This window comes from Pygoscelis adeliae, unplaced genomic scaffold, assembly GCF_000699105.1.
Source record: "Pygoscelis adeliae isolate BGI_AS28 unplaced genomic scaffold, ASM69910v1 Scaffold4, whole genome shotgun sequence".
NCBI lineage: Eukaryota > Metazoa > Chordata > Aves > Sphenisciformes > Spheniscidae > Pygoscelis > Pygoscelis adeliae.
The window spans coordinates 1,031,683-1,055,752 of NW_008824986.1; the positions used below are offsets into that span (position 1 = coordinate 1,031,683).

The following is a 24,070-nucleotide window of genomic DNA, read 5'->3' on the forward strand; positions in this document are numbered from 1 at the left end:
GGCGGCACACGCACTTCATGTTTTTTTGTGGGGGGGGGGGGGGGGTCGTTCAGCGCGGTGGTTTCAATGGCAGGAGAAGGGGAGCCCCACCTTTCTCCCTTTTAGCAAGAAATAATAATAACGCGTGTTTGTTGGTGTCGTCCTGCCCCTGAAACAGAAAGCACCGTCCCCCCCCGCACCCCCAAACCCATCCTCGGCTATAATTTTGAGTTTGGCTCGGAAGGAGGAGGCGGTGAGAAGCTGCGAAGTTTCGCGGGCAATCCAGGGCTGAACTTCTTCAAAGCGTGCGGGGCTGCCGCGCTGCAGCCCGCGCGTGGAGAAGCGTGCGGCTCTGACCCTGGCCCGGGGACTGAACTGCGATGAAGGAGGGGGGTTTTAATCCCTTCAAAAACGTATTAAATGGAAAAACAGCTTTTCAAAATGACAAACTCACCCCGAATGGTTTCTTTTTATTTCTTGAGAAAACACTTTATTTGAGATTTTTTTTTTCCCCACTTCTTTGCTTGCTCCTCTTTTCCTTAGTCTCTGACAAAACCTGCAATCCTCTTTTATTGAAAAAATGTTTTCCTGACCACCTCAAGTACCGACCCCCGCACACATCCAACTTGGCGTTGGCCAGACATCTTCAGCTTTGAACTGCCTGGAGTTACCGCCGGAGCCTTTATTTAAAGAAAATGCTCAAACTTCAAGAGTCTGGTCCCTATTAAAACTGGCTAGCTAAATTACATTACCCTTCCTTTTAACTCGCAGACTTTGGGGTTTGTTAGGGGTGTTTTGGCTGTAAGCTTTTTGTGGCAGGGATGGCTTTTCCCCTCGTGCTGTTCTTTGGTTTGATGTACATGGCACCAGCCCCTTTGTTCTGATCCATGATTTTTGGATGCTACATGAAGGTAAAGAATAGCCCGTGCCCTCTTGCAATTAGAAATACAGGTGTGGGGCTTCATTACTGGCATTTAATTGGGAAAATACAAAAATCTGGGGTGTTGGTAGTAAAGACCTCTCTTGGGGGGAGGGGGGGGAGAAACTAATAAGGCTGTTGATAGAAAAGGCAACAGTTATTTAAAAAAAAAAAAAAAACCAAAAAACAAGAGAAGGAAAAGCAGAGCTGGGGTAGCTCATTTGGCCAAATTAAAGGCCGCGGAGGACGGGGTGATGTGCTGCCTGTGCGCAGGTGAATAGCGGAGCTGGCTGGGGCAGGGGTGCAGCCTGGGACTCTCCCACAGGTACCCTGCGTGGGGAGGGCAAATCCAAAACCAGTCCCATGCCAGTGATGTCTGGGGGTGCTGCCAGCACTCTTTTGCCAACACTATCGTTTCCCCAAGCTGCCTCTCCTCTCTTATCCACCAGTGTTTTCTGGGGGGTGTGATGCTGGAATGGGAAGTGTTCTCTGCTGGTGCATGATTTTTTTTTTTTTTTTTGCTGTTGTTTGGGCTTTTTTTTCCCTGTGCTGGGGGAAAAGCCCTGTCTGGTGGCAGATCCCCTGGGCACAACAGGTGTCGAGGGGGTCAGGAGGGCTGGCAGAGCTGCCGCTTCCCGGTGCCCACTGTGGCTAGGCTGCACGCAACAAGCCCAGCTCCTTCCTGGCGTCTTCTCGGTGCATCCTGCAGCAGCCTGGGACGCCTTGTGCGTGTGGCCTCGGCGTGCGATAGCGCTACGGGATAGAGCTGGTGCACGAATTTTTTTAAATTTTTTTGTGGGATAAGGTTATCTCTATGGGAAACTCACATTTGTCAAAATCCAGGTGGGTGTTTTGAGGGAGGGAGTTTTACCATTGTCTCTCCTTCTCCCCTGTCCTGGGGAAGGAGGAGAGGAAATCCCTTTGCAATTCCATTTTTCTTCTCCACCCGCATCCCTCCCTCCCCAGCACAAATCTCTCTTGTTTCAGATGGCAAACTGTAGGTTTTGTAGCACCAAGTCAAGATCATGTCGTGAAAACACAATGTTTTGTTTTAAGACCAAGTTGTAAAACACTCCCTTTATGGGAAACTGTAAAAATTTATGTTCTCCTGTTTTTTTTTTCATTCTTTTTCTTTTTTTTTTTTGTGATAAGTGGGAGAAACAGTGTTTGCAAGAGGTGGGAGCTGCGCAGCTTGGCTGTTTGCTGTAGCTGGGCCTGGGAAGGGCACGCAGCCCATGTACAAAGAGGCTGTGTGTTCCTCGCAGGGGCATCACCTGAATATAGCAGGGAGGTAGCACCAGAAATGTTTTCTGTATTCTGCAGAATAACTGCTGCAATAATCTCCAGAATAATGTCCATGGTATGGTAGCTTCTTTGCTGACCTGATGGAGGTATGCAAAGAAAAAGGGCACTGCAATCCTCTTCGGAGCACACCCCAGGAGCGGCCGGGGTGGTGAGGACATCTTAAAAAGGATTTAATTTATGAAGTTTCTCAGATGTTCTGTGCAGATGGTCTTGAGCACAGATTATTTATAAATTTAAGAGGCCTTAGGATATGGGGTTGGCTTGATGTGGGGCTGGCCTGTGGCCTCTTGTAAGAGTGTAAAATATCCCAGCTGCTTGCAGTTGGGCTATTGCAGCCCAGCTAATTTAGCTGGAGGTTCGCTTTGTGAGCGTAAATAGTTTGAAGTGCATCCCAAAACTTCTGCATTTTTTCCCACTACAGTGTCCTGCTTCCTCCAATAAGACTTTTAACAATGTTACAGGAGGATGAGCGTTAGTTTGGGGCTTTTAATGGCCCAAGACCTACAAACGTGAAAATTTATGCCTTCGTGCTTGCATTGCTATCGGACCCTATTTCAGCGTGCAGGTTCTGCAGCTGAAATGGGGAATCCCAGTGGTTAAGACTCACCGAAATCTTGCAGATGTCCTGGATCTTGCCTGTGGTTCAGTAATGACCAGGACACTAGAGCAGGGGCTGGAATAGAACTTATGCACAGGCTGTGCCATGCAGCGTGCCAAGCTCGGAGCTTCGGTCAATGTGGGCAGGAAACCTTTGGTCATGGAGCCTGGTGGCTTTCAGTCCATGAAGATGTTAGCACGTGGCTCTGGTGGGTGCTTGCTGACTATGGTGTGCTCCACAAATGATCAGAGGGGCCATCCTGGGTACACATTGTCTCTTTTTCTGCTAGACAGCCTCGCAGAAGTATCTGTTTGAACCCATGCCCCGGGGCCAAGGACCTTGCTGGATGTGTCTTGTAATGGAAACTCTGATCTGGCCGTGGGAGGGCTGTAATATCCCCTCCCCAGCCTCTGCCAGAGCCAACGTTGCAGTGAGGCTTTTTTCTATCCTTAGCCTGAAGTGCTTTGCCCTGATCTGTGCATTTGATATAACAGTTGCTCTCCAGCGGAGAAAGAGGTCCTGCTTGGAATATGCTGGAGAGTCAATGGGGGCAAAATCCTGATGGAAATAGGGGGATATGCTGGTGCCTGAGCTGCTGCAGCTTTGAAAAGGGCATGCAGGAGAGGGACTGCACAGCTGAGAGGGTCCTCAGCCATGGCTGGGGTCCTAGGAGGGCTTGCATGAACAAGCCTGTCACCGGTGATGAACTACTGTCATTAATCCAAATAACTTCATCTCTGCTGAATGCCATTGTCTTTCAGTTTGACCCCCTGCTCTCAGGGGCTGCTGTTTGGGATTGAGGGCGGGGGAGGGGGGGTGTTGGTCCTCCTAAGTAGCCCCATCTTCCTTTTCCTGTGCTGTCTCTACCACTTTGGTTTTTTTGTTCCTCCTCCTAAAATTTCAGCTAGTGAGTGATTAGCCACAGCGTGCACACGGTGTTACTCCATCAGGCAAAGCCTCACTTTTATTAGCTTGAACAGCCAGTGGGCCTTGAAAAGGTCTGTTGCAGCGAAGTGCTTCTCGCTGAAAGTTAAGTGAGCTTTGTGTGAAAGCAGCAAGGACACCTCTCTCTTGATTTGGATGAGGCAAGAAATGGCCTGAGAGCTTTTGCAGCTCAGGTTGCTCAGTGTGAGGGTGGTTTTTTTTGGTTTGGGTTGGGTTTTTTTTCCGCTCCTGGTCCTGTGGCTGATCTCTCTCTTTTTGAGATCTACCTTTCCAGCCTGCAGTTTGAGTTACCAGAGGACTGAACAAATAGTCTTGTTGCTTCTTTTTAGTGATGCAAATATCCAGCCTAGAGCTTAGGAGTAGCTGGAGGTAGGGAGATGCAGTGAGGTCCTGGGTGCGCACGTACTTGGGGTCCTGTGCTGATGGGGGCTTGAAGTGGTGTCTGCTGCGATGAGTGTTTGTCAAGGAAGATGAAATGAAATAACTAACCCATCTTCTTTGGCAGGGCTTTGAAATGTAGTTTGGCTGCTGATTGCCAAAAGCTCCTGGTCCTGTGGCTGATGGCTTGCTCTTGAAGTTGCTGCTGAATTTCATATTGCATTGCTAACACTGTTACAGGTGTACTTCTTGGAGTGAAGCTTATAGCTTGCTTCCCTCCTGCTGCTGCAAAGAGGCGATGCTCACATTCAAAGCTGCGCCTGAGTGTGGCAAGGAGGGAGGTGCTGTTCCGGTCCTTCCCTGTCCCTGCAAATGCACAGCCCTGCCAGGCCCCCGGCTTTGCTCCTGTGCTGCAAGGGCCAGCCTGAGCCAGAGGGCTTGAGCAATAGTCATCTAACGTGTGTCTACTACGTGTGCCTATTATTCTGTAAATGGAGTGGACAATATTTAGATGAACACTTTATTTCTTTAATTCCACTTCACAAAAGTCCTCTCTTCTTTTTTTCTTTAAAAACCCAAACCAAACAGAAGTTGTGTGCTTGCATCTGGAGCAGTGCAGGCAGGAGTGCCCTAGGATATGTGAGCACAGGCTGCGTGGCAGCATTACAAACTTGCTCAAAAATATTGTGTCAGAGCCAGAGGATGTTGGACACTTCTCCTGCATCGTTTTGATAGTGGTGCTTGGAAGTCCAGCCAGGCTGCTGCCCAGCCCCAGTCAGCAGGCAAGCCTTCCTTCTTTCAAGCAGGGCACGAGAAGAAAGCGTCTGGCCTCCCATTCACCAGCAGGCTTTGGGTCAGGCCTTCAGCATTTTTACACTTGTCACTTTGTCCATTGCTGTATGTTTTTTAAGAGTCTGGAGAGAGGTTCCCGTCTTGTGAGACCAGACTGTGCATGCCGCTTCACTGAGTTCAGCTTTCTACCTCCTCCTAAAGCAATAATTCCCACCCTTCTTCCCCCTCCCCTCTTTTTTTTTTTTTCTTTAAGCTAAGCTCTGTAGCTGTTGGCTGCTTTTCCACCTTTTCATCCCATGTTAGCATCACCTGCTCTGCAGCCCTGCTGCTCCTTTGCTGCCTTGCCTCCATGTGCTGCACTCTGTGTTGGTGCAGCCCAGGAACCAGGAGAGCCGGGAGCCTGTTGGCTTGCTCTCCATATCCCATCCCAGTCTGCCTCCTAGTTTAGGAGCTGCCATTTCAGCTTAAGTGAGGTTTTGTGATGGAAAATGGTTGCTAGTCACCATAGGCATCATAGCAACGAATGCTGGAGGCTCAGTAGAGCCAGTGCTGCCCCACTAAAAAAAAAAACAAAAATAAAATCGGGCATCTTCTCTTCCGACTACCCAAGAAAGATGCTGCCTTTGCCGTGGAAGGATGGGTGGCCATGCCTGCTGCAGCAGGGAATGAGGGTCCTCTTTCCCAGAGCCCCCAGGGTGTTATTTTAATATTGCATGAATGAAGAGGCGAATTGGATGCTTGTACTTGTAGCACTAAATGACTTTCCTTGGGGATACTGTAGTTGGGGTGTGCTGCAGCGGAGGGTTTGCATGTTGCTAATGCAGAGCTGGGCAGTTATTGGCAGTTATCTTATGGCAGTTGCAATGACTCAGAAAATCAATTTCACTTCCAACCCAGACAAAGTTTTCCTGCATGGACTGAGAAGCTCAAATACGGCGTTTTCTTCTGGTCTTGGGCTGTTGGTTAAACAACATGTTAGTGTTGTCTTGGAGCTAAAGCTTGTTTCCTGTGGTAAAGAAAACCTCTTGCAGCCGCAAACAAAATGTTTCTACTCCTGTCCTTGTTTTGAAATGGGAGTAAACTGCTGGAAATGTGGGAGACTTCGTTGTTACTAGTTGTTAGTAAGTAATGGCTCTAGCTTTTTCCCTGCTAGAAGAAAGGTTTAAATACCACTAATTGGTGCTAGCTGGGATGCACAGAGCAGCTCGGACTCGCTGTCGGCTTTGTGGGCATCCCCTGGGCTGGGTGGGGAGAAAACACCTGTGTCTCCAACCTCAGCTTTGCTTTTGGGGTGAAGGAAGGGGAGAGAGCATCTTTCACGCTCTTTTTCCTGCAAGCACCATCTCAGGGCTTGGGTGGGTTGTGGCAGCTGCTGGCAGCCGTGCCCCCTTGCTCCCTCTTCTGTGTGCATCCATCATCCCCCACCCTGCCACATGCATACAAATATGCCAGCCTGTATTTATTTAACAAGGAATTCTTTTCCTTCACTGCAGGGAATAGAAGAAAAAAAGGGCAAATTTTTTCACTGGGAACAAATCTCATTTTCAAGAGTCCTGACAAAATGAGCCATAAAATTACAATATTTCAAAGTGCTTCGTAATTCTAGCGCAGACGGCTCTTCATCATGGAATCTGAAAGCTCAGAAAATATAAAACTCATTAGATTAAAATAAACCACCTACCGCGTGGAAGAAAAGCTTATTTATCAATATCAATTTACTTCTGATTACCCTGTTCTGCAATTTGTTATTTTTAGGAATTATGATTTGTATATAGCTCATGCCAATATGGGGGGGGAAATAAAATTAACTTTTACTTTTTTCCTTTTGAATCCTACTTATTGTAAAGACCTGGCCAAAAAGGAATAAGAAGAAAAGGTGAATTTCTAGCAGTGCTTCCATTTGAGGAGCAGAGGGATGGAAAAGCTGGGAAAGTGGGAGCTGCTGTGCCTCTGCAATGGGCTGTATTCTGGCATGAGGGTTGGTGCCAGGCAATGTACTTTGCTGAAAAGGATTGTGGGGGTGGTTTCTCCAAGGCACGTTTGGTGGTGGCCCTCGTTGAAGTATCTCCTGGCTGTTCTTCCAAGGTGGCCAACGTGATGGAGGAAGCTGGGGAGAGTGGGCATGGATGGCGTGCCGGGGGGAGAGGGGTCTTCCAGCGGCTGGCTGGATGCCACGGGCATGGTGGTATCCTGGGAGCACCTCAGGGACTTCCACTCTGCCTACAAAGGAGCAAATGCTGCAGGTGGGCAGCGCTGGCTGCTGGGATCCCCTCCCTGGAGGACATAATTTGTGCTGCGTTGCCAGAGGAGGGGCTTTTTGGGAAGGCGCGTACAGTTTCCTCGCATGGAAGCCATTTGGGACATGCTTTGATTTACACTTTCATTTCTTCTTTATGCTCCTGGAACAGCGCAGAGCAAACAGAGGCTGACACTATAAATTTGAGGCACAACTGTTGCGGCGCCGTTTGGGGAAAGGAAGACCAGTGGGAGGGTGAGGGGCCAGGGGTTCAGGGGGTGATTAAAGATGCCAGCAGCAGCTCAAACGTAAGAGCATCTCTGCCAGCAAGGCACAGCCGTCGCAGAAGCCACTGCTCTGATGGAGGCAATTAAGTGTGTTTTGTGTGCATGCGAGCCGTTCTCATATGTAAGCACCCCAACAGTGCATTTAAAAATAACCAATACAGGTGCACAGCCTGGAAGCTGATGCTTAAGCACCCTGAGAACAATATATGGCCTGGGCTCGAGAAGCAGGAGCATCTCTACTCCAGTGTTTCACAGAGGTGAGATGCTAGAAGGCTCTTGGAGCCTCATTGCCAACTTCTCTCAGATTAATGCGTGCCAAGGACTGGAGCGTGCGCCGGCCAGGCTCCATCTCCGTAGCCAAGCAGGTGGGATCTTTGCCACATTTAGCGATGCAGTGATGCTGTTTAAGGAGCAAAAAAGCCACTTCCCGGGCTTGGGAAGGAGGCATTTGGGGCAAGTGGGCTGAAAAACCTCTGCTTGACCTGAGCTGGTTCCTAAACTTTCAAGCCCCGGACTTCTTTGCAGAGCAGTGTTTCAGTGGTAGAGGCTCCTCTGGTTCCCATCCATCACCATTTAATGTGGTTCTGTCTGCTGCTTCCCGTGCCTTGGGGAGCAGTTGCCAGCGGACTGGGAAGTCTCTGGTTTAACATTAGTGCTTTTGCAGCCAGGAGACAACAGTTAAGTTCCCAGAGACAACTTGCCCAGAGACATTATTATGCTGGAAACTGCACTGAATGCTTCCTACAAAGAGCCTCTTTCAGGCAGAAGGTGCAATTTAATATGTTCTCAGTCACATTTTTTCAGTTCTCCCCAGACACTTCTCAGTCCCATTCCTAAATTTGCAATATTTGAGTGAACCATCTCGGAGAACCAGTGAAGAGCTGCAATATTAATGAAGACAGACAAAATAAAAATGACATTTCAGGCAATTACTTACATAATGAAGTGACTGACTTGGAATATACAATATTTAGATTTATCATGACACTTGAAAGGGGATGCTCTCAATTGCCTTTTTTTTCTACATCACGTAAATTGTTTTTCCACTGCCCTGTTGCTTTTTAAACATGGTCTGTGAAGCTGGAAAATAATGTTTCGGCTCACTTGGGCTGATAGTGGTGCTGTTTTAGAAGAAAGTTAGTGTTTTCCTCAATGCCATTTTGGCACAGCAGAAGGCAGGAAAAGAGCTTGGGGTTGTGCTGCCTTGCTTGTGTCCATCGCATCCTTTCTGGCGGCAGCACAATGAGCTTTGGCTCTGCACCCTGGGCTTGATGCTGGCCAGGGGGATGCGGGGGCCTGAAACAGCAGCATTGTCTATGTCCAAGATTTTCTCCTCCCTGAAACCTATTAAAGAAGGTGAAAAATGGAGAAGTTTGGGGTTTTTCTTTGTTAGAAGAGTCTATTCTGCTTTTGTTGGCCAAATCTAAAGATTTAAAGGGCCTGATAGGATGCCTGGCTCCTGGGGAAGAGGTAATTTTTGTTTAGAAACTGGGTTTTTTGGATGCTCTGCTGGCACTGAACACTCAGAAGTCAGAAACTTGTTGGGGGGTGGAGGATTGAACTCTCCTGTCCTGACCATGTATCACAGACCTGTGGAAAGCTTCCCAGGGAGATTGGCACCATATACCTAAAAGTTAAGCAGTGCTGATCCCAAATGTCTTCTCAGGCTTGTGCTGAGTTTCCTAAAGATGCACAAAAAAGACCACAGCACTGTTTTTCTTGCCTAGGCACAGACCTCTTCCTCCTAGAGACTCTCTTGTGGCAAAATAGAGGAAGAAATTACAATTTAGGGTCCTTTCTACAGTGACAGAGTTGTTATCAACTGTCTTCTCTGACGCATCCACCAGTAAAAATAAAATATGTGTAGCTATTGCTTTGAAGCTCCTTTAGGAGTGTCTGCAGAGATGGCGTTGGGGCGCGGGCTCCCTCTCAGAGGTAAGGACCACCCTGTGGGGTGCCCGTGCATCTCTGTGGCGATGGGGTGCTGACCCCTCCACCCTTAGCTGGGCTTACAGATGCGGTCTGTGCCCATTACAGTGCCATGCTTTTGGTAACTCTGCACTTTGTTGTTCCATTTGGAGTGTATAGAGCAGGGTGCTGTAAAGGGAAGGCTGAGCTGCTGATTTTGGCGTATACTGAGAGCGATGGTGGGTGAGGTGGTACCCTGGGTGTATGGATAAGCTGTCTGTTTGGGTGCTCCCCAAGTGGGAATCACGTATATCACTGCAGTTTATTCAGGTCTGTTGTTTTAGTAATCAGTTCTCCAAGTGCTGCGATGCTGGGTGGACCAAAACTTCGTGTGTATACAACCAGTTGCAAGTGTAACAAGTCCCTGCTTAGGCTGGTAAATGGAAGATGCGATTTATTACTCATTTCAGCCCTCACGGCTCAGGTCAATGCTTGATCTCAAGTGCGAGCTGCTTATGGATTTAACTACGGGTTCATCTCTGTGTTTGCTGCCCAAAAGGCTGACTGTCACGTGTGGTCTCTGCCTTTCATGTCCCTGGGTCTGCTGCTGTGTGGATGTGCTGAGCTGGTAGGAAAATGTTCCCCCAGCTCACACCTTTCACAGCACCTGCAGAAATATGGACAGCTTCAGAGACAGGTCACTGAGATGTCCTGTCTGCTTTGGAGCAGGGGATCTTTGGCTCTGTGTGAGCTGCCCCGGAGTTTCTGTTGTGCCTATATGCTGTGTGTAACATATATGATTTATACTTGCCTCCAGTGTGGAATGTTTTAAAATATCACATGTATGAATTTCCTTGCAAAGCAGGACTTTGCCAAAGTTTTGTGGGGTTGGTTTGGAAAGAGCTTTGTATTTAATGGTCTGAAAACCGTGCGAGGATGTGACTGTGCTAAGCAGCTCCTTGGCACTGTTTTATTCTGCTGCCTCGTCATGAGGAGTCATGCGCTGTATCGAATGCGAAGCCGGGGAAATTTGAGAGGCAGAGTGGGATGCGGGCATGTTTGCAAATCTGTTTGCTCCCAGTGCTCTTGCAGTGCCTGTTCTGCAGCCCGCTGGGTGGTTGGAGAGGTTTGAGGGGCTCTGTTTTGTCCTCTGAAATCCCGGTGCCTCTTCAGTGATTCTGGGTCAAGCTTCCCACACAGCTCTGCTGAAACATCTTAAATCCTGGTGCCGATTGCTTGCTGCTGCGTGGCTCCCAGGTTGCAGTGGCTCTTCTTTACCCTCAACATCCTGCTTGGTGCTCGAACAGCTTGTCTCGGTTGGGGCTGCTTCTGCTCCAGTCCTGACTGCAGAGGTCACCGTGGCTTATCCCCTCGCATGAGATAAGCAAATACGCTTTGGAAAGTGGAAAATAAAAAATGTATCACCTATGCCAGGTTAATTCTGGTTTTGATTTGGCGCTTATCAAGAGGATGGTTGGGGCTGCATGAACCGAGAAAGTGGTGGTGGCACTCTTGGGTGAAGTGCCCTGTACAAAAGCCAAGCATTAACAAAATGTTGATGTCGTGATCTCCTGTGGCATCGGGGCACTAAGGTGGAAGCTGGGACAGGGCTGCATCCGCAAGCCTGCTTTTGGGGGAGACAAGGTAATATCCGTAAAGTGCTGGTCTTGATGCTGCCTTTCTTTGACAGGAACCATGAAGCGTCACACTGCTGCTGGCAACTTTCTGCTTCCCCTCTTGCTCCTGGAGCTGTTCTCTCCAGGTAAGTTGTCTGTCTTGTCCACTGCTGTGCTTTTCTCTCCCTACCCCTCTCCCTGCTTGGGTCTCATGTTTCTGAGGTACAAGGGTAATATTTGTTGCCGTTTGTGGTCTCCTGGTGAATAACTAAAGGCAGAGAAGCATTGCTGTGGTGATGGGGAGATGTGGATGGTACGGGCAAGCAGACCACCCATCTCCATCACATGTGGTCCTGGGGACCTGCACACTGTGCTCCTGTGCAGCTGTTTTTCCTGCAGCCAGTAAAAGGGCACACGTGGCATCAGATGGCCCTTCCTGGGAGTGATTGGAAAGAGGTGAGGAGGAGGAGGCACTGGTGAACCCAACAGTAGTAGATGCTCCTGGTGTATCTCAGTGGGAAGACCTGGGCAACTTCCAGATGTGGGTTCATGAAGTCAAAGCTGGTGGTGGACCTTGTGGTAGACATGGCATTAGGTTGTTTCAGGTAAATAAAACTTAAAGGAAATTAGAGGGAGCAGACACAAGGCAAGGATGCAAACCAGAAGCTTTTTTTAGCTGTTCAACAGCAGAGGTATTACTGGCAGGGCTCTTCCTGTACTTTCAGCAGCAAAGTTATTACCTGAACTGTGCTTAATATATGCTATGTGGGAAATAACTCCTCTCCGAGCTGCAAAACCTCTTTTCTAATTGCAGCTGGAGGGAAGAGCAGGGCTTTGGGCAGGCAGAGCCCCCGTGGTCAGCTTTCCTCCCACTGTCGGGCTCTGCCCTACAAGCATGATGTTCTTAGTCTTCCCTGGCACGTGGGCTTCTGGTGGGGAGACGTGGGGTCCAGCCTGGCTGGTGAATGGCAGCTTGTGGGACAACTGCCTTCTGGTGCAGCAAATGTGCCTCTTGGGCCAGGCTTTGGCATATTCCGGGATGCATAAGTACTGTAAACATACAGCAAAGCCCTGTGAAAATGGGGATTGTTGCATGAATGGGCTAAAGCCCCAGGTGCTGAGGCCGGGGGGTGTGTGTCAGTGTGGCGCTTGCTGATAAACAATAGTGAGCGTGTGTCTATTTGATAGCACTGTGCCCTTTGGAATAAAGGCTTTTTTTTTTTTTTCCACCTTTCCCCCCCTACTAAAGCCTCAAGATAGCTTGCCTAGATTGGCAGCCTGATTAAGCAGTCAGTGGATGACATTAGCTGTGACTGACAAGCTCAGTCAATCTCCCTCTGGTGTCGTATTGGATCAAGTATAGCCTCACCAGTTAACTGCCCTGTCACTCCTCTGGAAGGGGAAAAAAATAAGTAAAAAAGACAACGCAGCGAGTCTTTCGCCCCAGTCTGAGCCTCCTAAAACTTGTCCCCTGGAGAGATCACTCGCCACAAGTGGTTCACTACATCCCACTGGAGGTGGGATGGTGGGTTTTTCTTGCCTGGCTGGGGATTTGCTCCTTCATCCCTCCCTGTGCGGTCAGTTGCAGCACCCATCGCTAGTGTGTTTGCATGGCCCTGCTCCGGGTGCCTGGATGGACACAGCAGATAGGCAATAGCAAGCTGCAAAGCCTTGCAGAGCCAGCGTGTGGAAATGGGGATTTGGAGGCTTGCAGATCAGCAGTGTGTCAGCCCCTGTCTCCTAAACCTGGCCCTGCCCAGGACTTGGTTGTCGTGTCCCCAAGGAGTGTCTGCCCTCAATAAGCAAGCTCTGGCACAATGCTTGTGCCTGGGATTGGGAGGAGAAGTGCGCGGATGCCCTGCCTGGGGACTGCAGGTGATGGAGCTCCCCTCCCAGAAGACTTGCAAAGCTCCTGGCGAAGTAATTTGGTAGGGTAAATGCAGAAGTGCAGCACGAGTGGGCTCGGTGTGTTTGGAAGAGGATGGCTTAGCTCTGGCATGGCAGTGGAGTCCGCCTGCTCCTACCCAGCTACTGCTGCAGTCACCAGAGGTGGGCAGAGATCTTCATCATCACCAGGTTAGGAGGGACCGAGGCATGCTAGCTAGAAGAATGGCTCCATGATTACCATGCTCTTGCATCAGCAGGGGCCAAGGACATCACACTTTCCCAAAGGCATCACTGTGAACCACTCATCATCTGTGGCTTCATCTAATGGATCATCAGCTGGATTTTCCTTCTGCAAGACTGCTGCTACCACCCAGCTATACCCTAGGATATACCATCACTGTATCCCTCAACACGGCTCTTGCCTGCGGTTCACCAGGGCAAAGAAGCAGCAGGTTTTACAGGAATAATGTGGAGCAGGTGTGGAAGACACATGCAGGGAAGAAAATCTCCCAGCACATCAAAACAACATTGATTGTGATCCCTTGGAGCCTGTTGGTAGCACCTGAAGGAGGAATAAAGGGTTGCAAGCATGTGGTGGAAGTGATGGCTATCTGCCATGCACCTTGCTGAGAACCACAGACAAGAGCCGTGTTGAGGGATACAGTGATGGTATATCCTAGGGTATAGCTGGGTGGTAGCAGCAGTCTTGCAGAAGGAAAATCCAGCTGATGATCCATTAGATGAAGCCACAGGTGGTGGGTGGTTCACAGCGATGCCTTTGGGAAAGTGTGAACTCGCTTTCAGGGTATGTGGTGTATGGCTGTGATTCCCAAATTAATTTCTGTGAAAGGGCTGGCATGCCCAAAGCCAACAAAACATTGGCAGTCCTGGATTAAATGTGAAAGGAAAACTTCTGGCCATCCTAGACTAGGTGGCCAGACATATGCATGGGAGACTTGTGTTTCACAGACTGGCTAGGCACCTTTTGACAGCACCCAGGTTATGAGGGTAAGAGCTTACGGCCACATCTGAGATGGGGAGAAGGTTCCTGAAGGTGCCCCAAGGATGCAATGCTCTGGGCTGTGGGGGAGCAGGAAATAGCTGTGGTTGGGACATGAGTGTTGAGGCTGGCCTGGGGGACAGGGTTGATGAGACTATGGCTTCAGCCACAGCATCCTGTTTTTATTTTTTGGGGGATGGTTTCCATTTGTCATAGCATGAACCTTTTGACCTACATTTTTGTATCATTCAGATGCTTTCTCTCTGTCTCCTCCCATCACGTGCTGCCCTTCTGAACACTGACAGTCTGGCAGCATGGTGACAGCCTTGTTCTTTATCCTGGGATTTGCAGCCCAAAGCAGAGTCCTGCCTCCCCCCCCTCCTTCAGCTTTCCCCAGCTCTCAGGTGCTAGTCGCCCTCCTCTCTTAACGCATAGATCCTGTGCCCTCGCAGACTGGTGGTTTGAATGCCTCCCAGCACCTGACGCAGCTGGATTTGGAAGATGCAACTTATTTTTAGTATACTGGTGATATTAAGGAATATTTTTTGAAATAGAGGAGTTTGCAGAAGCGACTCTCCTGCAGGAAGGGCTACTTGGTGTGTTTTAGCCTCATCTGCCCCCTTTAAAGCCTGCTGGCCCTGGCAGAGCAGCCAGCTACAAGTGTGCTTCGAAGCCTCTGGAGATGCCATTAGCTCTAAATAACCCATTTTGTCGGGGTCCTTCTCATTTTCTTTCCAGGTACTCGACTCCAGAGGCTGAGACTTAAATGTGCCTTTGCAAGAGCGCTGTCTCTAGTGCTTTCCCACTTCTTGAGGTGTTTAACAAACCTGGTGCCTTGGGAAAGATGGCAGTGCTGAAAACCCCTGTCTTGTTACAGAGGGAGTCTCGGAGGAGCCCAGGCTGCTCCCCCCATCCTGTGCCCATGGGCGCTCCCCTCCCTGCCCCAAGTGAGTTTCCTGTGTGTGCTAAGCAGGTTTGTTCATGAGTGCAGCTGGGACCTGCGCCCAAAAGGTCTCAGGAACATCTCCCTCCATCTGGAGCTTGGGCAGGCGAAAAGAATGCTGAAATGTGGTCTGGTTCTTCTTTCTTAAGGTGGGATGCTGAAGCGCAGGGCATGAGGGTGGTAGCAAAGTGTAGCACGGTTAGGAGGGAAACCTGGACACCTGATCTCATCTGGGGTTTGCTATGCCTTTGCCTGAAGCAATGTCTTTGCTGTTGCAGCATGGCTGGGGTAACGATGGAGGTGATGCTCTTGTAACGGCTGTGTTGAAAGGAGCCTGACTGGATTTGTATCTAGTGTGGTGGGGGTTTGCGAGGGGATGTCACGCTGCCACTTTGCTGGCAATTTTTTATACTTGCAGAAAACCCAAAACTTGGGTTTTGGCTTGGCTCAAACCAAAGGCAGTTGGGGGGGTCATAGCAGGGAGGTGATGCCCCACTGCTTCCAGTGAGTCTCCTTGCCAGGGGCTGTGCTTGGGACCCTGGCCCTGCCTCTTCCCCTTATGGGACTCCCCGCCAATGGGCGTGAACTATTTTGGCCAGACCAGTTCAAACCTCTGCTTCTCCATGCGCAGCCCTGTTTTTGGTGCCTGGCAGCTGAACTGTGTTTTTTAAAGCCTGCAGGCTTGGCCGGCTCCGGCTGCGTGTCGAGGAAAACCCATCCCTCAGACGCAGCCCTGTCAACACCAAACTTTCTTGGAAAATCGTGTTTCTCTCCCGGCACCTCTTTTCCTGCATTCCTTGAATGGTAAATCTTTCCTGGTTGACTTTTCCCCTGGTTCAGGCTGCGGTCGTTGTTCTCCTACGTGCTCTGCGCTTGACTCTGTTGCCTAATGAGGCTGCGGCACGGGGCGCTGCAGTCCAGGGGCAGGCTTGCGAGCTTCCAGCTCCATAAAAAGGGAGTAGAAAGAAGTGAGCCTGGTTATTAAACATGAAAGGAAGCAATTAGAGGGAAAGGCGATCGGATGATGGGAGAGGAGAGGTGCACCAGGTTTTGCTGGGATGGCTGACAAGGCAAAAGGCTCTCAACCGTGGGAGCAAAGTGAAGGTATTAATCATGTGCTAAAACAATAATTGATGTTCCTTGTCCCCGAGCTGTTGGCTTCCCCCTTCCCCTCTGCCTCCACCCTGCAAAAGAAAATAATAAAAAAAAAAAGCCAGTGGAGGGAAGCGGCTCCCCAGCCAGCTTCTATGGAGGACTGCGTGATGCTTTCTGTCCTCCTATTAGCCCTCATCTCAGGGGTACCCCTCTCCATCACAATGCCAAGCGGCAAGCGTGCATCTCTCTGTGCCCTGAGCTTCTCCTAGCTGTGCTGGCCCATGCATGACATGTCAGGGAAATAATACCTTGCTTTTGTCCTCTTCCCAGGTCGGGGCAATCGGCTGCCGTACTTCATAAACTACTTCTTTGACACCTACCTGCTGATCAACGAGGATACTCCCGTGGGTAAGTGGGGTGTGCCTGTGGGCAGGAGGTCCACTGCTGCTGACCCCCTGATGGAAAAGGGTTAAAGAAATGCTTTTTTTTTTTGATTGACAGATGTAGCTTATTTTTCTTTCTTTATTTAGCTAGGGATCGGTTTTTAGTAAATGCAGAAATCGACCCGGTCGTTCTCGGCCTCTTTGCAGGCTCTCAGTCCATTAAACTTGTGCTCTTCAATCAGGGCTTGTGACTGGCTTTTAATGCAGGAGGAATCGATTGGGAGTGGAGGGCAGCTGGGATGGAGGCTATGGAGGCCCCTTCCCACATCTACTGTCACCTTCAACCATGCAACCGGAGCATCAGCCTCCTTAAAAAAGTGCTCTTGCCACACCTAAGTTGTCACTGGAGCTGTCAAGGGTTGGAGGACTCTGGAGAAGTCTCTAGTGACTGCTCAGCTCGACCAGGGCTTCCAGCTGAGGCTTCTGTCTCTTCTTGGGGGTCCTCTTGGTTGCATCTTTTGCAGCCCACAGTGTCTTGCTTGTGGGGTTTGAGGTGATGTCTAGACAAGGAGGCAGGATGTGAAGTCTTGGAGGCAAGTTTTGGATAGACAGTGTGGAAGCTCCTGGGTGGTAGCTGAGCTCTGCGCAGAGATGTGTTCTCAGGAGAAGGCTTGCTGGAGCCATAGCCATCTGCCTGGAAAGTTTTGTCTTGCAGTGATGCTCAGGCTTATTTGCAATGGGAAATGATACTGAAAACTGCTGCTCGGGTGCCTTTACTCACAGCACCACAGAAGGCAAGGTGTGAACGATGTAAAGTAAGGAAGGACCTGACTTCATTGTAACTTTTTTCCCCCCCGATGACTTGCGTTCATGTCATTTCTCATGGCCTCCTTCAGCAAGCCCACCCCTTACAGATCATTTCACACCTGGTTGCTTTGCTTTGCTGTCTGCATGCTCCCTGCTCCTCAATTGCTGGTGTCCCTGCAAACGCACTTAGTGCTGAAAGTGCCCCAGACAAGTCCCAGGGAAGGAAGCAGCTGTGCGAGAGCAGGAGTGAGAGCTGGTTGGGAACAGCTTAATGGGAATGCTTCCTCACCAAGTACATGGTTCTTGAAGTACTTGAGGTTGAAATACCTTATGGGAATTGGACTGAACTTCTATTTTGGCAGAAAATGGGGGAAGATTTCTGACAGTCTGCTTTTCAGTGAGATATTGTGTGAGTAAAATTGTGCTTGGAATTCCTTTTGGGGGTTGAATATTTTTTTTTTTAAACTTTGTATTACACTGTATAGAAATGAAATTCACTCTTAAGAGTATTGGCACCCTGGGATTTTGTTTCCAGATGCACCAGAGGGAAATGTCAGCCTTGAACATGTTGACAAACAGCATTTCTATGTTTTCTGCTGTTGGTAGATGTTTTTGGAGTTAGGCTTATTAACTTTAAAAAAACAAGACATTATCTGGAAACAGCTTTCTTATATCCCAACTGGGGTGTAAGTAGTAGAACTGTATGTGGTGCCTCTTACCTAGAAAAAACGCAGCTCCTTTTTTTGGGGGTCTGTTAGAAGCGCCCATCACCATCGCATTGAGTGAATGCCCCCCTGCAGCCCCCTCCTCCCCTCCCAACGGTATCCCCGGGTGCAGCCTTACCTAGCCCCAAACCGAGCAGTCCCTGCTTGCCGCCTGCCATGCTGAAAGGTATCTTAAGCAACAATTAAGAGATCGTTCCCCCTTTAATTACTTACAAGAGTAAATTAGTCTTGTCAGGAGCTATTAAGACAGAGAGCTTGGAATTCATTAGGCGAGATTGGGCCAAGGGAGCTGCTGGCGCTGCCGCTGGTCCAGGCTGATTAATTTCTCCCAAAACATCATCAATGTCCATCTGTTTCATTTAGGTCCGGGGAGAGCAATTTTCAGGTGGACTGACCCTCTAGTCAGTTATTTCACCCAGAAGTAATGGAACACACACACGTGGAGGGGGAGCATGGGGAAAAGGAGACATGAGCTTGAGGAAGGCGAAAGCGATTGAAGGGGCTGGGGAAGAAATTTGCAGAAGGAGGGAGATGCCTGGAGAGGAGGGATAATGACTGGTTGGACACCGGGAGAGCCCATGTCAGCTGCCAGTACCTGGGTCGTGGTGTGTTTTACTCCGAAAGCAGAAGTACTGGCTGGTTAACAGCCCTTAGAAGAAGAATTTGCAGAAGGGGGACCGTCCGTCTTTATTGTGCTGCTCACTGCCTTAAGCAAAGTCATTCCAAGGGCCATTTCGTTTAATCCCAAACCTTTTAGAGGGCTGTGGGTAAGGGAGAGTGGTGTGGATATTGATGCTGGGTGAGTTGCTGGTGGTCTCGGGCAAGGTGTGATGCTCACCGGCATGCCGGGGAGGTGGTGTTGCTGCAGGTGGGGTTACATGTATCCCTGGATTTGTCAGCAAGTGGGGATGGGCAGGCAGTGCTCTTGGTTTCTCTTGGTTGGGGTCCCCCCTGCTGCAAAAGGAATGTCGTCTTAGCATAATGTAATGACTGGAGTCTAATTGCCCAGCAAATGGATTTGCTGTGTGCAGGACAGGAATGGGAAAATGAAGATGATCCATCATGTCGGGTCTGTAACTAGCCTTATAACCACCTAGCTTGGATTCACCTGAGTTTCTCTGAAAGCTTTCATGCCTCAACGCCTTGTAAAATGCATGACAAAAGAGGCCATTCAGACGAGTGCAATTCCACTTTCCCTTCATTCTAGTGATAATATTTTAGCATCACTGGAATAGTGTTGCCTTAAAAGAGTGGGAAACGCTTTAATTGTTGTACCCAAGCTGATAACACGCACTTGGCTTTGCTCTCGGGCAGTGCTGTGTCAGGGGCATGGTCACCCGAGTGGGCTGGGGACATGTCCCTCCTCCCCGTCAGAGCTCGGTCCTGCATACCCTGCTCAAAACTGGGAGAGGGGACTAAATTCGGAGGACTGATCTCCTCTGTAAAGCCCGCTGAGGTCAAGCGGTGCATGACAGAGGGGGAAAACCCGCCAGGATTTAGTTGCAAGGCTTGACCACCCCTCGGGTAATGTGAGCATGAGAAGATGCTGGTGAAGGCTGCAGAGCTGGGAAAGGTGCCCAGGATGGCTGGCAGGTGGGGAGGCCGGTCTCCCCCAGGGCTTCTGCCAAGGCTGCCTGCTATTTGATTCCCTTAGTTTTTTTCTGGGCAGGAGAGTGTGCAGCTGAGGCTCTTGGCTCTCCGCGCTGCCAGGAGGCTCTCTTGTGAGCGTTACCAGGATGCCTCCAGCGCCTGGTGGGATGCTCAGCCCTGGGTCCCCCAATGTTGGCTGCCTCAGCATCTCTTCCAACTTGTTAACCCGTGACAGCATGGGGCTAAGGAGAAGCTCTAACTCAGCAAGTCTGATGGTCAGGGCTGCTAGCGAGTCACAGCCCTGAGCGGTGCTGACTCAGCACTCAGAGCCTGGCTGGGTGCAGGGTTTTTTGGCAAAGGCCTTGTGTGCTCCCTGACCCAGCTGCTCGGCGCCACCATGATGTGGAGGGATGGGTGGCTGGGAGTTGCTGAGTGCAGCACCTGCGAGGAGGTGGGGACGTGCACATGAAAGGAGGCAGAGGGGGGCTTGAAAGCATGAGTGCATGTGCAAGGTATGGGGCTGTGCTTTGTGCTCAAAGCCCCCTTGTTCTTTTCCTTCAGCTGTATGCTTCTCCCAGGAGGCACGGGTTGTGCTCTCCATCCCCTGGGTTCACTGTGCTCAGAAAGCAAGACAAATGATTGATGGGGAATTTTATGTGCTTCTGCCCCCCTTTGCTATGTGCAACTTTTGCTGAGCTGGCAAACATACCATAAATAGCTTGTGTTTTAGGAACAGGGTGGGTATGCCTTTGTGAGCTTACAAAAAACCCTACTCGTTTGGGGACTTGCAGATGGTGACTTCCAAAAGCTGTTGCAGGAATTTCGGTTAAATACAGTAGAAGAGAGGGTGATTGCTGGAGACACCCAAATCTCTTGGTGGCATTGACAGAGTCACGAATTCTGCTGGGAAGCACGCATGTGGAAGCAGTCTTTCTCAGGCATCTGGCTGTCTGTTGGCTGTGCCATTGGATGTTTGAGGATCCCAGTCTGGCTCATGGCACTGAATAGGAGGGCTTTGTTGCCTGACAAATTTATGATGGTGTGGTTTGACTTTCTGCAGTGGGGAACTCGGATTACGCTTTCCCAGGGCAAGCTGGAGCCCTTCCAGGATGGGCTATGTTGGGCAGACCACCTCCTCTGCTTGCAGAAGGCACGAGGAATTTGAGAGGAAAGCTGATTTTTTTTTTTTCTTCCCCAGGGAAACCCACACCAACTAAGGGACTCTGAAACATATGGATGTTTCTCCACCAAGTTCTGAGGGGCAGAGCTGAACCTTGCTCTTTGTGAGACTTACTTCACCAAGATGGGCCATAGTGGACATTTCCTATGGAGTTGGGGCTCTTACTGTGCACCCCAAGTTGTTGCAGCCTGAGAGGGGTCAGGGATAGTGGAGCACCGCTGCAGTGTAGGTGTACTTTGTTGGCTGGTGGTGATTAAAGTAATTGCGTTGATGTGTGTGACCTCTTGCCTTTCAGGGCCTCCTGGGATGGAGAGTTATTTCATACGAGGACTGGAAGAGGAACTTGGTATTTAGCAGGCAGTGGCAGGGTGCTCGCTGGTAACTCTGCATGTGGATCTGAGGCAGCATGTCCCTCTGATATTTGTGGATGGCTTGACTTGATTCTCCATCCTAGGCAAGGACCAGGCCAGAGGGCTTTTCTTCTCCAGGCAGGGAAGACTGCCATCCTCCCTGCACCGTATCTGTAGTTTCCAAGGCAATCATCTCTCCCGCCACAGCCTTTCACTGCAGTGCTCTGGTCCTGGGCAGCCAGATGCTTTGGCACGTGGGTGAGGTTCCCGGGGGTGCTGGGCCATTCAAGTTGCTGCTGAAGATATGGTTATCTGCGTGTGACTGAGCACAGGCTGTCTGGGTGAAACCCTGCCTGCTTGTTTGATCCCACAGCTGTAGGCATCTGCGGTGGCTGGGCTCCTCTGTGATGGCACTTGCCTAATGCATCACTGGAAGGAAAAAAAAGTGCTGGCTCTCCTCTGTGTGCTTCTGGACTGATTAAATTGTTTCAGAGCCATCTGGGCTAGATATCCATGCATGAGGCCTGTGGGCCCATCTGTTGGTGATAGCTTTGGAGGGGGGACTGTGGGCGTCTGAGCACAGGACCCTTTTCTCTTTGGTGTCTCCTCCATGCTTCCTCCTCACTTGCAGGGACATGCAGCTACTGCTGGAGTTGGGGGGCTGCCCTAGCATATCTGCTGTTGTGTCCCCCTTGCTCAAAATCAAATACTAAAGCTAAAAAGAGAAAATTAATTTAATCTCTGTGCACCACCGGGTTAAAAGTCGCAGTGGCAAGACCAGAAAGCATTGTGGGCATACTGTTAATGAGGTGCTAATTGGGTACTAAGGAGGTGTGACTCAGAAGAGCACAGAGCATGGCTCTAAAGTTTGGGGTTAACTCCTTGAAAGGAGCAAGGCAGCACAGGGTGCATTGGGAGCCCTGAGCAGTGCAAGAGCCTTTGTGAATGATGCAATGTAGGCTGGCTTCTAGCAAAACTTGGCAAGTTGGAAGATGCTTTTGGAAAATGTGGTGGCACTGGTGGTAGAGTGGATGGAGAGCTTGGGAAAGGCTACTTGTTTGTAAGAAATATGTGTTAAAGCAGTCACTGCAAGCTTTTCACACCGGTGCTGCTGGGCACTTCTTCCCGTGACTGCATACTTGGCTAAATTTGTGGGGAAGGGCCTCTGTGCCTGTGTTTGGTCTAATTAAAATACCACCTGCCTTCCCTTTAGAGGTGTTCCATCCAAGATTGTTGTGCAGTGATTAAGCCTCTGTCCAGCTTCGCCGGCTCCAGCCATGCATTTACTGCCCTCCTTGCAGTCAGGGCTGTGCTTAGCTGTCAGTGTTAGTGTAACCTGCCGAGTTAGTGGGAAAACTATCCCTGTATTTGTGTGTGTGTGTGTTAGCTTGCTGAAACAGCTCCAAAAATGATCCAAAGAAAAGCTAATAACCTTTCAGGAAGGCAAGGTGGAAATGTGCAAGTGGGAGGAAGGTAAGAGTGCAACAGCCACACACCTTTCCCCATGCCAGTTACACCAACACTACGTGTTTGGGGTACAGCTAGCATCTATTTGTTCAAGGATTTTTCTTTTTTTCTTCTAGTCTGTAAAGCTAGTTTTCAGCTAGACCAACGTTTAGGCCTAGCTGATGGTAGAGCCGCAAGATCAGGTGGACATATAAGTCATAGGAGTCAAGATGGTGCAGGAGGGCAGGGGCGGGCTACCCCTTTGCAGTGGTGTTGCCTCAGATCAGCTTCAACTGATGGTGAAACTACGCTGCCTATGCTGCTGTATGTAAATAATCCCCAGCTGGGGGGGCAAATGCAGAGCAAAACAAGTGGGCCGGTGCATGATGGAAGTCGGTCTGTGGGTGGTTACAGAGTTTGGGGACCACATAGCAAGCGTGCCAGCCACCCTACTGTGTTATCACTGATGTGGGGGGAAGGGTTTCATACCGGTAAAAACCCGGTAAACCTTTTTTGTTGGTTATCTGGCGGGCAAAAGGTGAGTTGGCAAGCATACGTAGACCCTAGTCTCTTTGGTTTGCTGCTGGGTGGATGTTCTTAGCCATAGACCACAGGCGAGGACACCAGCAGGGGTTAAATCTGGGCTGGGGTCCAGCCTGGGATGTTTCCTGTAGGCTTTCCAGATGGTGCTGCTCTGAGCTGGTCCCTCTGAGGTGGGGGTGGAAAGGACAAGAGGGGAACAACTCATCTTCCCAGGGCCAAAAGTAGTTTGCCCTGGGAAGGGTAGGGTAGGGTCTGGGGAAACATTGCTTTTAAAACCATCTCCTCAACTGGACTGAATTTGGTGCCATCAGCGATCAGCAAAAAGGCTGTGCGTCCCTGGCAGGCGTGCAAAGCCCAGATATTTCAAATGGCCTTTGCTCCAAGCAGCTTTGGGGTTTGGGGCTGGTGTTACAGCAGGTACGTGCAGCCTGTTTTCCATACGAAGGCTGGAACCGGCATGCCCCTTCGGGCTGACAGTGCGAGCATATACGTGTCCATCATCCCAGCAGGAGGTGTGTGTGTGTGCGCAGCTAGCAGAACTGATTTGGCCTTTTACGAAGGATAATTCCAGAGGAGCATGCTAGTCTCTGACTGTGAGAGAGATTGAGATATTTTTTGAATAGGAAATCTGTGTCGCGAGCTTCATTATGGGCATCTCTGAGAGCGGGTGTGAATGTTCTCCTTTAGAAAGGGAGGCTGTAGGAACATCACCTTCATCTTCAGTATTAATTGAAAGCAATATTATCATCCGATGGCTATTTACTGTTTAAAACTGGATTTGCAGGCTTCTTGAATGTTCTGCAAAGGACCAGCCTTGTTTCTAAGTGTGGTAACGACCCTCATGAACAACAATATTTGAGGAGTATTTTAAGAAGGGGATTTCAGTTCTTGTAGCGCGAGCCCTTCTGTCATTTGTCATTAGAAGGTCCATTGATGAAATTACTCGTTGAGCTGTAGAAAGTACAGCATCGTTATGAAAACTTAAGGCTAGAAAATTAGTTATTTCCAACATCAGGAAACTTAAGGGAAAAAAGCTCCCTCCCCCTGCCAAACCCCTTAACCCTGCATCATTAAATTAATCACTTCATCAATCACTTAAATTTTCATATCTGCTTTGCTGATAGGCAATAATAAATTTTCATATCTGCTTTGCTGATA

General features: G+C 49.6%; 1 protein-coding gene across 1 annotated transcript in view; it reads left to right on the top strand.

Annotated features, from left to right (window-relative positions):
* Positions 1-7,038: 7,038 nt before the first annotated feature.
* CDH23 (cadherin-related 23) overlaps positions 7,039-24,070 on the top strand; it is a 211,058-nt gene continuing 194,026 nt past the window's right edge. The window contains exons 1-3 of the mRNA XM_009325979.1: positions 7,039-7,159; positions 11,038-11,109; positions 16,219-16,296. Of these exons, the coding sequence (XP_009324254.1) occupies positions 7,039-7,159; positions 11,038-11,109; positions 16,219-16,296 (271 nt within the window). The remainder of the gene's footprint in view (positions 7,160-11,037; positions 11,110-16,218; positions 16,297-24,070) is intronic.